The 14,014-nt window shown below is 40.7% G+C and overlaps 1 protein-coding gene across 1 annotated transcript in view; it reads left to right on the top strand.

Annotated features, from left to right (window-relative positions):
- LOC109927381 (protein monoglycylase TTLL8-like) overlaps positions 1–14,014 on the top strand; it is a 55,625-nt gene that overhangs the window by 1,974 nt on the left and 39,637 nt on the right. The window contains exons 2-4 of the mRNA XM_048610474.1: positions 2,396–2,443; positions 9,712–9,838; positions 10,962–11,051. Of these exons, the coding sequence (XP_048466431.1) occupies positions 2,399–2,443; positions 9,712–9,838; positions 10,962–11,051 (262 nt within the window). The 5' untranslated portion in view covers positions 2,396–2,398. The remainder of the gene's footprint in view (positions 1–2,395; positions 2,444–9,711; positions 9,839–10,961; positions 11,052–14,014) is intronic.

Here is a 14,014-nt window from a genome sequence, read left to right as displayed (position 1 = left end):
AAAACTGTAACAGACCATTCAGAAGTGAATTCAGTCCATCATCTCCCAAGTTGGATGGAAGACATCACTTTCACTGACCTCACGGCCTTCAATGTTGGTACTGGATGTTTTTTAAAGATCCCCAGGATTACAATCTCAAATATCGATAAGCTTAGTGGATCAGGGTACAATTTCAATTGACTACTTTCTTTGCAATTAACTAAGGACTGTACTCACATTAGGGAGACCATTTTCTTATGTGTAAGATTGTCAGTTAAATTTGTTGTAAAGCCATCCTTCTTTGCAGCTGAGTTATTGGAACTTTTTACAATTGGAGTGTTTTAAGAATGGGGAATTCAACACACATAATGGAGGCTATTTGGCTGAATGAGACCATGCTAGCTTTCTGTAGGGCAGCCTGATCAACCTAATTACCCCACTCCATTTTCATAGCCCTGCATGTTTATATCCCCCAGATTGAGTTTCCTTTTCAAATAATTCATTATCTCTCCTTCCAATACCCTTGTAAGCAGTGAGTTCCAGTCATTGTTGCTTAAAAACATTCTCTTATCACATATCCCCGTATTTCTTACACAAAACCTTGCGTTTGTGTCTCCTAGTACTTGTACAATCAGCAAATGAGAACGATTTTTCTCCATTTCCCTTATCTAAACCTATCATGTATACCGCTGTCAAATCTCCCTTCAATCTGCTTTGCTACAAAGAGAACAATCCCAGCTGATTCAACCCAACTTTCTAGCTAAAATCCCTGGAAGCATCTGGTAAATCTCTTTCACACCTTCTTAAGCATTGCCACAACCTCCCAAAGTGTGGTGAGCAGAAATAGACACCACACGCTAGTTGTGACCTAAGCAGAGCTGTATATAGCTTCATCATAACTTACCCACTTTTGTACTATACATATATGTTTATCACACCAAATAATTTGTCTGCTTTGATAACTACTCTCTCAATATGTCCTGCCAACTTCAAAGACTTACACAAATCCTTAGGTCCACCTATTCCTGGATATTGGAATTGTACCATTAAGTCTACATTTCCTGTCCCTTTTACAATAACCAAAAAGCAAAACCTCTCCACTGTCTGCATAAATTCCATCTGTCATTTGTCTGTCCAATTTGCTGGCCTGGCTGTACACTTGTCACAGTTGATTGGTATCACTTCAATGTTTGCCATATTTTAAAATTTGGTATCATGTGCAAACTTTGAAATTTTGTCCTATATTCCTATATCTATGTCATTTATATATAGCAAAAAGATTTGGACCTAGCACTGACCTTGGGGCAACACCACCGCCTCCCATAGTCCCGTCTGAAAAACACCCCATTTCTGAAGAAGGGTCCCGACTGGAAATGTCAGCTTTCCTGCTCCTCTGATGCTGCCTGGCCTGCTGTGTTCCTCCAGTTCCACACTGTGTTATCATTTGCCACTGCTTGTTTTTTTCTGTCCTTAGCCCATTTTGATTTTTTATCCAGTTGACACTGGCCGTTTTATACCATGAGACCTTATTTTCGTTAAGCAGTCTTTTGAAAAATAAGTGCAGAAAACAAGAAAAGTGGGGAAGCTGTACAAAAAATAGAGAAGGAGAAACTTGTGTTTATGAAGCACCTTAACGTTAAGGTTTTGTGATGTTGTGATCCACAGTTTCTGATTATCATTAAACACATGGTGTTCTTTAGGACTGGCTGAAGTTTTTTTTAAGAGAAGATGATGCTCTTGTCATCTGACATTGTACATAAATCTTCAAACATACTTTGTGTAGTCCTTTGAATTGTAATCACTTTTAGAATGTAGTTGTAGTGATTGGAACCATGGCCAAGTGGATTTCATAGTCAATAAGATCCACCCGACCACAGACCCAAACACTACAAACAGACCCAAACAGACACAAACACAGCAGCCATTTTGCATACAGCAACATTCCGGATGTGGCTTTACAATAAATGACCGTTTAATGTATTTTTGATAATGCTTGTTGAGAGGGGAACATTTCAAACAGTGCAGTGGAATTTACCATCCATTGCAGCAAGGAATGAGGACCTCAGTTTAGCATGTCATCTGAATGACTGTATATTAGTACAGTACTCAGTGTTGAAATTTTATGCTCAGCTTCTATGGGGGTACAATGGTAGGGCTTGAACCTACAACTACTCCCTGACAAAACTAACACTGACATAGATATATTCAAAAAGAAGATTAGTGAACTGCATGATCAAAAACTGAATGAATTAGAATTCAAATTTGATTGGAATTAGGATGTTTAATATATAGACTTTTTAATTTGCTCCAGTCAGTATCTTGGATGACATGTTTTCTTAGTTGCAGAAAATAGGTATCCCTTTCTGTTTCTGGGTTACCACTTGTTCATTATGTTTTGACATCCGTTTTTCTGCAGGTGATGAGCAATCAAATACTCTCTCTTTCTTCATTCGGGGCATTGAAGGTACTCATTAATTATAACTTCAGTTTTATTTAAGGAACGTCTGCATAAGATTATAGGAATAAGAAAAGACTTTCGACCTTTCCAATGTGTTCTCCCTGGGCTTGCTTCAGTTCCCGATCTGTCCATTATTTATTTTTATTCTTGAGTCAAATCCATTTTCTTCCACATCCTGTTAAATCTTGAGTTAATTAATCATTTCACTTTAGCGCAAACCGAAGAAGTAGCAGTTTAGGGAGAAATAAAGGTGAGGAAACTGCTTTTAAATTTAAGGCAGAACTCACTTGAAACTTGTAAAATCTAAATAGATTTTAAAAAATTAAAATCTTATTCAAGTTTATTTTTCATTCATAACTTTGAAAATTTGGCAGTATTTTGTAAAGCATATCCCCTATGTCTAGCTTTACCAAATAAGCAGTGGTTGACTTGAGGTTCAGGATGTTAAATTTTTAAAGTTGTGGATGAAGTCATGACAAACTAGAATTAATGAAAAGTAATTTCTTAAAGTACTTGTTTCATTTCCAGTCCAGTGGGTTTTGAGTTGACTCTAGTCACCAATTGGGAACAGTTCAGGACTAGCAAGTGTGCAGATTAAGATTAGTTTCAAAAGTGGCATTAAACCCTTACTGCTATTTCACCAATCTGTAACCAGATTGACCTAATGGCCACAATAAAAAATGAAATAGTCCCCATTTTATAAGAGGTAACGTTTTTCATACTAATATTTCATACTACAAAATTAAATGGCACTTAAGATACACATCAACAATTAGGAAGTATCCACACCTTGCTTGAATGTTCTGTCCTTTCCTTCAAACATCCTGCTTTCCCAGAATACTATAGGTTGAAAAGATATACAGTGTATTTCTGTGGTAGAAATCCCACAGCAACAACTTAGAGTCATTTAAGCTGTTTCTTCTGGGTTTTTGCAAATCTTCCACTAATGATATGGTGGAAAATGGGAGAATCATTAGTGCTTTGACATGTTGTACTTTCACAAATAATGCTAACAAAGGTTGGTCTGGGTTAGAGGCTAGCTCAGTTCGTTCTTATTAAGTATATTGGCTGCACCTTCTGACATTCACATACCTACAATTAAAAGTTGAAATGTGGCAATTTGGAGGCTCCTCTTTTGCTTGACAGCAGCTTGCAAAGCTAGTGCTTCTACACTACTTGTTTGACAAAGGCATGGGTAAAATTGTGCAGGACAGAATGAGGTCCTCAAGTGTGTAGGCAGCTCACTTGACACCTTCACTGCATCTAACAAAACTTCACCTAGGTAGAGGGAGGGTGGATAGGTGGCTTTCATGAGACACACCCTACCCGTCTCAAACCAGCTGGCATGAGAGTGTAAATTCCAACCATCAGAACAGGAGTAACCCCATTGGGGTCACAAGCTCAGGGGCATCAATGGAACTCTTGTGAGACAGTCCTGAGATTGAGCCAAGGTTCCAAGGGAATCTTCAAAACAGCTATGGACCAAACCGTGAGCCCCTGCTCTTCAATTCCACCCATTCCCGAGGTCACACTACTTTAGAAGCATTAAAATGAGGTCACAACATGTAAAGGTTTTGGAAATGCTGCCGTAGAATTTGAGGATTGATTGTAACTCCAGGCCTGGCTACTGCTGGGACTAACAGAACCATCAGCCAAGGCATCTGTCTGAGGCAGGATTTCTGACTGAGTGGCAGGTGGAAGTCCCATAGTTAGCTAATTAAAACTTCTCAGAATATTATCAACTATGGGAGTGCTGTGATTACTGGAGATGCGTTTGTTGTCCTATTTTCTATCTTGCATGTTGACATCCTTACTCACTGACTGCTTAGCTGACTTCATTTGAATACCCTGTGGAATATCAGATGAAATAATTACTTTATTGGAAGTACTGTGCATTCATTTAAGTAAGTTTTGTTTCCAAGAGAGGATGCTATAAATTTTTTATAGGGTAAACTAAATGAGTAGTACTTTGCATCAGGATAACTTATCTCTTTAAGAAAGTAACATTAAACAGATTAGTTTTCATGACTAATCCACTGATTATTGCTGCTCTACATTGATATTAATGTTTTAGTTTAGGAAGTTACATTCAGTTCAATAAATATTTTTTTTGGCAGAAAATGTAGGAAAATCAGCAAATGAGCAAGGGTCAAAATTGGCTACAATTCTGGCAGAAAGAGCAATCAAGGTAAAGACTATTTGCATAAACCGTTGAGTACAGTGACAAATTGAAGAGCTCAGGAGCTTGAATATATAATCTTACCCATTTTATAAAGCTAAAGAAGTAATAGCAAATGAATTGTACATTTCTTATTTGCCAACATTTTGAGATGCCTACTGTTGGACTAAATCATGCAAGTTTTGCAGAGAAATGCTATGAAACAACCTAATTGTATTCTTTATTTAAGTCTCACAAATTTGTGTTTCCTTATGTCATAAATATAAAAAAAACAGATAGGAAAAGCTTCTTTGGATGTTTTAAAAAGGAAAGTGTTAACAAACTAAGTGCTGGTTTTATAGAAAATAACTCTGGGGAATTAGTAATGGCAGATAAAGAGATGGCAGACAAGTTAGAACATAGAACAGTACAGCACAATACGTCGGCCCACGATGTTGTGCTGAACTTTTACCCTAATCCTAAGGTCGATCTAACCTCCACTCCTACCTTATACTATCATCCATATGTTTATCTAATAGCTGTTTAAATGCCCCAAATGAGGCCGACTCCACTACCCTCTCCAGCAATGCATTTCACGCCCCGACCACTCTCTGAGTAAAGAACCTACCTCTGACGTCCCCCCTGTATCTACCTCCAATCACTTTAAAGCTATGCCCTCTTGTAGTAGCTACCTCCACCCTAGGAAAAAGTCTCTGGCTGTCTACTCTATCTATACCTCTGATCGTTTTGTACACCTCTGTCAAGTCACCTCTCATCCTTTGTTGTTCTAAAGAGAAAAGCCCTAGCTCTCTCAACCTTTCCTCGTAAGACCTTCCCTCCATTCCAGGCAACATCCTGGTATATCTCCTCTGCACCTTTTCTAACGCCTCCACATCTTTCCTGTAATGAGGCGACCAGAACTGGACGCAATACTCCAGATGTGGCCGAACCAGGCTTCTGTATAGCTGGAGCATAACATCACGGCTCTTGAACTCGATCCCTCTATTAATGAAAGCTAACACACCATACACCTTCTTAACAACTCTATCCACCTGGGTGGCAGCTTTCAGGGAACTGTGAACATGAACCCCAAGATCCATCTGCTCCTCCACACTGCCAAGAATCTGCCTGTTAACCCTATACTCTGCTTTCGAATTTGTCCTTCCAAAATGAATCACCTCACACTTTTCAGGGTTAAACTCCATCTGCCACTTCTCAGCCCATCTCTGCATCCTATCAATGTCCCTTTGTAACCTAGAACAGCCCTTCGCACTGTCCACAATGTGACCCAGATATTTTGCAGTCTTCACAAGTAGCCTCCCAGCAATAGCTGTAAATCAGAAATAGAAAGGGAGGGAGGAACTCAAGAAAATTCCAATTATCAGATAACTAGTACTGAGTAAATTGTTGGAACCGCGAGTCAGCAAGTCATTAGGCACTGATGGATTTCATCCTAGGGTCTTAAAAGAAGCAGCTAGCGAGATATTTGATGTATTGGTTTTCATGTTCCAAAACTCATTAGATTTGGGGAAGGTTTCTTTAGTTTGTAAAGTAGCTAATATTATTCAAAAAGTGAGGGAGGCAGAAAGCAGGAAACTACTGGCCAGTTAGCTTAACATTTGTCATAATGAAAATGATAGAAGCTATTATTAAAAACATTATAACAGGGGCACATGGATAAGTTCAAGGTAATCAGGAAGAACCAACAAGGTTTTGTCAAAGGGACAGATTAATCTCCTGGAGTTGTTTGAAGAAGTAACTTGTGCTTTGGATAAAGGAGAACTAGTGGATGTGTTGTACTTAGATTTCCAGAAGGCATTTGATAAGGAGCCACATCAAAGATTGTTGTGGAAAATGAAAGGTCATGGTGTAGGGGGTAACATAATGGATAGAAGATTAACTGACTAACAGGAAGCAGAGAATAGGAGAAAATAGGTCTTTTTCAGACTGGCAAGATGCCACAAGTTGTTTGCCACAGGGGTCAGTATTGGGGCTTCAACTCTATATAATTTATATAAATGATTTGGATGAAGGGACAGAAAGTATAGTAGCTACATTTGCTGATGACACAAAGATAGATAGGAAAGTAAGATGTGAAGAGGACATAAAGAGCCTATAAAATGAAGCAAATAAATTAAACGAGTGGACAAAGATCTGGTGAATGGAGTACAATTTGGGAAAATATGAAATTATCCATTTTGGCAGAAATAATAAAACAAAAGCATGTTATCTGAATGGTGAGAGATTGCAGAGAGATCTGGGTGTCCTAGTGCATGAATCATAGAAGGTTATATTGCAGGTACAGAAAGTAGTCAGGAAAGCTAATAGAATGTAATGTTTTATTGTGAGGGGATTTGAACGCAAGAGTAGGGAAGTTATGCTTCACTTATACAATGCATTTGTAAGACCGCATCTGTAGTACTGTATACAGTACTGGTGACCATACATATGGAAGGATGTTAATGTATGAAAAGTAGTTCGTAAAAGGTTTACTAGAATTAATGCTTGGAATGAGTAGATTGCTTTATAAGGAAATGTTAGACAGGCTAGGCCTGTATTCTGTGTAGTTAGAAGATTCAGAGGTGACTTAATTGAAACATGTAAAGTCCTGAGGTAGCTTGACCTGGTTGATGTGGACAGGAGGTTTCATCTTGTGGGAGAATCTAGAACTAGGGGGTTCCATAGTTTAAAAATAAGAGACTGATTATTGAAAACAGACATGAAGAAAGACTTTCTATCAGAGAGCTGTGACTCTTTGCAATTCCCTTCCTCAAAATGCAGTGAATGCAGAATCTTTAAATATTTTTAAGGCAGAGGTAGAGACATTCTTGATTACTAAGCAGATGAAAGAGTATTGAGGGTACGCAGGAATGTAGAGTTGAGGTTAAACTCAGATCAACCATGATCTGATTGAATGGCGGAGCAGGCTTCTGGGGCTGAATGGTTTACTCTTGTTCCTTGTTTGTATGTTCATATTTTCATGCTATTTTCGGCCTGAAAAGCAGAATGACACCTTTCATGGATATGAGTTTGGTTGTTGTTCAAGGAAGTAACAGTAGAATGACTTGAGTTGATTTGTCATCTGTTTAGTTTGCTCTGGATGGAAAGAAAAGCTGCAATTGTGTTAAGCTCCTCCTAACAACCCAAAAACATTTGGCAAGTTGCCAGTGGAATATGTTGTTGAGCTATAAAATAATTAAGAGGGATTAAATTTCACTTTATTTTTCTTGGCAGTCCCCAATCTTCCCAGCTCACTCGCTGAATGAAGCTAGCTGTGATGTGCAGCATGACAGTAAAATGAATCTTGTTGTTTACTGCAATGTGAACTGCCTCCGTATTAGTGTTCTGAAAATTTAGGAACTTATTGATGTGACATGCATCACTGCTAAGACTGCATATGTAGGTACTTTCCAAAGACAGAGGCAGCTACATGCTATGTGTACTATTTTACTGGGGGGGAAACGAGAGAATTTGAATCTAAGGGGTGAATTTTCTGGTGGGCTTTAGCCTTTGTCATTGCACCTATTTTGGTGTTCCAAGGCAGTCTATGTCACCAGTGCCCAGTAACACATCTTAGTGGCCCAGGCACACCATTCCATTAGGACAGCACACTGGTTCCTGAGGCTGGATACTAAGTCAGGGGGCTCACATTGATTTTAAACTGGCAATCCCACTGAGAGAGAGATGGCCACTGCCACAGCAGGCAGGCAAGTGCAAGGGCATCTCAATAGCAGAGATGCCTTAGGTTGCTTCCATTAAACTTATCAAATAAAAGGGCTCAGAGCTGGTAGGGGCAATAGGATGCAGGAGAAATGTCATCCCATTCATATGGCTCCATCATTTGGGTAACTTTGGAAATTACTCTAGAGGTTGAAACGCTGTCCTGACACAACTCACCCCCATTTCCCTGACATTCCCTGCCTCCTACTGTATCCCATGGGAGTAGAAAAAATTCAGCTTGAGTACACAGATGATTAGATTGTTGCAGGGTCAAATAAGACTATTTTAGCAGATTATTTGAATCTTGCAGTTCACTAAGCAATTATGGGTCAGGAAGACTATTTTGTTTATCCACATCTCAAATATATCATCCATTTGTTTCTTGCATGAGTCTGGCCTTTACATCTCCACTACCCTATCATGTATTGACCATGTACCGTAATACTCACTAAACCACTTTCAGCAGAGAAATCCTCTCTGAAAAACTTGTTTCTTTCTCTTCTCTAAGAAATCGGTCAATGACTTGTCTACATTGCCTCCAATTGAATATTTCCTTTTTGATTCATTACCAACACCGGATCTATCTCTATGTTTTTGAGGAAATACTAAACAGGTGAACATTGAGTCTAAATGGGCTCCATGCCACTTTTTAGGCATTGATAGTTAATTATGCAATCATAGTAAATCGGTTAAGCTAGTTGTAGACCTGGTGCACACTTAGAACGTACAGTTTATCCTTTAACTTTGTTGACTTGGCAAGGCCGTTAAATGTTTATTGGCATTGAGTGATCCTGTGCTGAATTGTGGTAGTGGCACTGATCTCCTTTCTCTTTTGTTGTTCTATACTGCTCTGCTTGGGGCCCTCTATTTATCCATTCTAACTAGTGCCTTTATTTTGCCCCCTACTTCCTACAAAACCTCCTCACATGGCATTTACAAATCTCGGAACTCTGTGCCCTGCCCTCACTTACATTTCCAGATTCTGAAATTTATGCCCTACTCTCAAAATAAAGCTTCATACTGTAACTCCTTTCAAGTTATTACAGACCCTTAAGACGACCAAGCAGCATGCTGCTTCTGGTCCTCAAACAGGCAAGATCTGAGTGAAATTTCTTTATCTTACAATCTCCGGAGCTCACCAGAATGAATGATGTTGACTGAGGAAATTAAACCAGGATCAGTGTTAGTGAATGAATTCGCGTAGCATACTTCTACTTATAGTCTTTCTGCAAAGGAAAATCTAAGCTCCTCTCCAGTTAAGACTTGTGTAGATTACATTGAATACATCTTAATTGGGCACATAGTTCTTGGGACAGTAATAATTTTACTTTAGACCTCAGAGAGAAATGTTAAGGCACTCTCCCAATGTAAGTCATTCCCTCTTGCTTTTTCACAGGAAAAGAAGATTTTTACAATCATTGGCTACTATCCAGTAATTAGAGCTAGCCTAAGGAGGAGGGGCTGGGCAGAGAGGATACTTCCAATACTAAATGAAGTGAAGCTCAAAAATGGAGTCAATGAAGGTATCGTGAATGAATCTCAATCAGGCAAATTCAACACTTAAGCACTTGAAGGAAGTGCAGAACCGAGGAAGGATGTGAATATTGCTTTCTTGATTCTTTGATTCATGTTCCCTTTGAGCCTGTCCCCTTCCTAATTAGTCAATTCAATTATTTTACCCTCACTCTTATTGGAGGAATTGTTGGAAATCAAGTCAATGTTTGGTTAAATTTCAAGATTTAGTCTCAAGTTGTCCATAATTTTCATAAAATCTGTTATAGCGTCTGGCTCGGTTCAAATGTTCAGAGGTGAACATCTTAATATACTAGCGACTATTTTAAGATTTTACAATTTAATAATCATACTTACCACCAAAAATAGATTGTCATGTTAGCTTTTAGACAGATGAAAAGTGTTGGCTTATATCAAATTAGTCTGATTTACCCTTTAGTTACAATGCAAGTGATTTCTCACAGGTGATTCCAACATAGAATCCCTATAGTGTGGAAGCAGACCATTCAGCCCATCAATTCCACACCTACATGCTGAAGACAATCCCACCCAGATCCATCCCCCATCCCTTTCCTGTAACCCTGCATTTCCCATGGCTAATCCACCTAGCCTGCACATCCCTGGACAATTTAGCATGGCCAATCCATCTAACCTGCACATCTTTGGACTGTGGCAGGAAACTAGAGCACTTGGAGAAAACCCACAAAGACACAGGGAGTCATCCAAGGCTGGAATCAAACCCGGGTCCCTGGCGCTGTGAGGCAGCAGTGCTAATCACTGAGCCACCGTGCTACCCTGTTTCTTGTATGACAATGGGGGCTAGCAACAGAAGATTCATGGGAAGGATGGGGTCAGGTACTTCAGCTGCTAGTTGTGGGCCCATCAGCTGCCTTACTGATGTACGAGGACTCTTGTAATGCAACTTCCATGTGGGCAAAAAAGACACAGGCAATTGGCCTATCTACCTGGTACAGGTGAGAGGAGGCTTCAAAGTGCAAATTGGAACCTTTGTGGACTTTTGTAATTTTGTCTCATGCTATTGATTAGAAATTTTCTCTACAATGGAATGTTGCACAATTCAGAAATGTTCACTATTTTTGCTAAATAATTCCTAAATTAACCTGACTTTCATAGTTAACTCAGAACTGAATCGCCAGAGCATCAGAATGTGGGCTACAAAAGAACTAACAAGAAACGAAAATATTAATCAGGCCAATCAAGCAGGTAGGATGCAAGGAAGAGTCCCTAACAAATCTCATTAGAATCCACAGCTGTTTTTTCTTTAAATGACTTGTATATAATTGAAGTATCAGTTTTCTTTGTCACTATGCCCTCAGTGTTACAGCTTGAGTTACAGTCGTTTGGACAATTTGAGAGCATTTCATTACACTACAGCTGACTTGTGCTTTATAAATGGTAGACAAATTTTGGGAAGTCAGGAGATGAGATAATTACCACAAATTACTCTACTGTTGACTGAAACTTGTCATCATTGTATTCGTATGCAGGTTATATTAAGTTTCCATTCAGTTGTGGTCTCCAAGGTGTTGATGGTGGGGAAATACTATTGAATGTCAAGGGGGGATTGTTGGAATCTCCCTTGTTTGAGATAGTCATTGACAGGTCAGGCAAGACAGTGCCACTGTGACAGTATAGATTCAACAGCACAAGCAAGTACAGTTCTGCTAATGCCCCACAATGCCTCCAAGTCTGTCCCTTTTGTGCTGCTAGGTCAGTTCTAAATCTATCTTATTTGGCATGGTGATAGTGTCACATAACATGCCGACATACATATGAGTGTACCTGTTTGGAGCAGAGTTAGGCCATTTGATGAAGGGTGCTCTTAATGTGAAAATGGGAAATCATCCCCTCCACAGTGGTCGAAAACGTTCTCGACCATGTCTCTCGCATTTCCCGCAACTCATCCCTCACACCCCCTCCCCGCAATAACAACCAAAACAGAATCCCCCACGTCCACACCATTAGACACTCCCTCACACAGTGACACTATTACACACTCCCTCACACAGACAACACTCCCTTCCTCACACCAACCTCCGCATCCAACGCATCATCCTCTGACACTTACGCCATCTGCAATCCGACCCCACTACCAAAGACATTTTTCCCTCCCCACCCTTATCTGCCTTCCGGAGGGACCACTCTCTCCGTGACTTCTTTGTCCGCTCCACACTCCCACCAGCCCCACCACCCCCGGCACTTTTCCCTGCCAGCGCAGGAAGTGCTACATCTGCCCCTACACCTCCCCCCTCACCCTCATCCCAGGCCCTAAGAAGACCTTCCACATCAAGCAGATGTTCACCTGCACATCTGCTAATGTGGTATACTGTGTCTGCTGTTCCAAATGTGGCCTCCTCTACATTGGGGAAACTAAGCGGCGGCTTGGGGACCGCCTTGTGGAACACCTACGCTCGGTTTGCAACAAACAACTGCACCTCCCAGCCGCGAACCATTTCAACTCCCCCTCTCAATCCTTGAACCACATGTCCATCCTGGGCCTCCTGCAGTGCCACAGCGATGCCACCTGAAGGTTGCAGGAACAGCATCTCATATTTCGCTTGGGAACCCTGCAGACCAATGGTATAAATGTGGATTTCACAAGCTTCAAAATCTCCCCTCCCCTAACCGCATCCCAAAACCAGCCCAGCTTGTCCCCGCCTCCCTAACCTGTTCTTCCTCCCACCCACTAGCCTCATCTCGCCTCCTTGACCTGTCCATCCTCCCTGGACAGACCTATCCCCTCCCTACCTCCCCACCTCCCCACCTACATTCACCTTTACTGGCTCCATCCCCGCCTCTTTGACCTGTCTGTCTCCTCTCCACCTATCTTCTCCTCTATCCATCTTCTATCCACCTCCCCCTCTCTCCCTATTTATTTCAGAATCCCCTTCCCCTCTCCCAATTCTGAAGAAGGGTCTTGACCTGAAACGTCAGCTTTCCTGCTCCTCTGATGCTGCTTGGCCTGCTGTGTTCATCCAGCTCTACACATTGTTATCTCAATCATCACATCAGCCCCTGTCTCTCCTAATATTTCCTTGGACAGATGCACAGTAATTGGTGAGGCCGTGATCAAGTCGATTGATTCCTGGCTTCTCTGCAGGAAAGAGAAGGAATTAATGTTTCAAATCCAATGACTCAAAACATTAATTCTGTTTCACTCTCCACAGATACTGCCAGACTGCTGAGTTTCTCTAGCATTTTCTGTTTTCACTTGGTAGTAGAATGATTTGGGAGTGTCCCATTTGCATCATAAGAATTGTGGATGCTGAGCCAGTGACTTGTTGCAATACATTTTATTCCAGGTTTATTTAATTAACTGAATGCAAATTTCCCTGTTTCCATGGTCCAATTTCAACCCACACCTCCGGCCAAGGTCTTCGAATATCTCGTCTAGTAACATAATCATATACATACCCATATTTTGTAGGTAGTCTTACTTTTTGTGGTTTTGTGACAAAAGTCTTCACAAAGCAAATAAGTTTGCATTAGCAAACAGGAATCCTTCAAGATATTTATGACAGGCTATGTCTTTTTGTCTCTGCAACTGCAGCATATGAACTCTTAGCCAGTGCAGTTGCGGTTCATGTCATTGCCAGCAACTAAGTCTGCTCTCTGCTGGACTACGAACCATGTAAATTACTGCTTGTGTTTTTGAATCTATAGTGTCACCAAGGCACTGTCTCACATATAGCTTCGCTATCTAATCCAACAAAGCTTGAACCTACAGAATGGTGAGTAGGGAGGCAAGCAGGAAGGCAAAGGGTATGGCAGCCAGTGGCTAGGGGGTAGACCAGTGGGAGGAAGAGGGAAGAGGCTAGCAGCAAAGAAATGGCATCTAGTGGGATAGCAAAGAGGGCAGGGGGCTGACCAGCAGTTGTAAGCATTAAGGGAAGGTGGCAATGATGGGTGGAGAGAGACAGCAAGAACATGTGTTCTACTTACAGTTCCTGTCCCAATGTGATTTGGCCACACAATGACAATGTGAATGACACCAACTTCTTTGGCAGGAGATACACTATTGTAAAACATCAGTTGCATTGAGTTAAACAGAATTCTTAAAATTGTGACAAGAAACTGAAATAACTGCTCAGAGGTTAGCATTCTAGCACCAACTCATTCTTTATTGTGCACAGTACACTGGCTACAGCCGGCCGGCCAGTTTTGGG

This window comes from Rhincodon typus, chromosome 22, assembly GCF_021869965.1.
Source record: "Rhincodon typus isolate 14 chromosome 22, sRhiTyp1.1, whole genome shotgun sequence".
In the NCBI taxonomy this organism is placed as follows: Eukaryota; Metazoa; Chordata; class Chondrichthyes; order Orectolobiformes; family Rhincodontidae; genus Rhincodon; species Rhincodon typus.
Note: the sequence above shows the minus strand (reverse complement) of the source record. Positions and strands in the feature narration are given on the sequence as shown.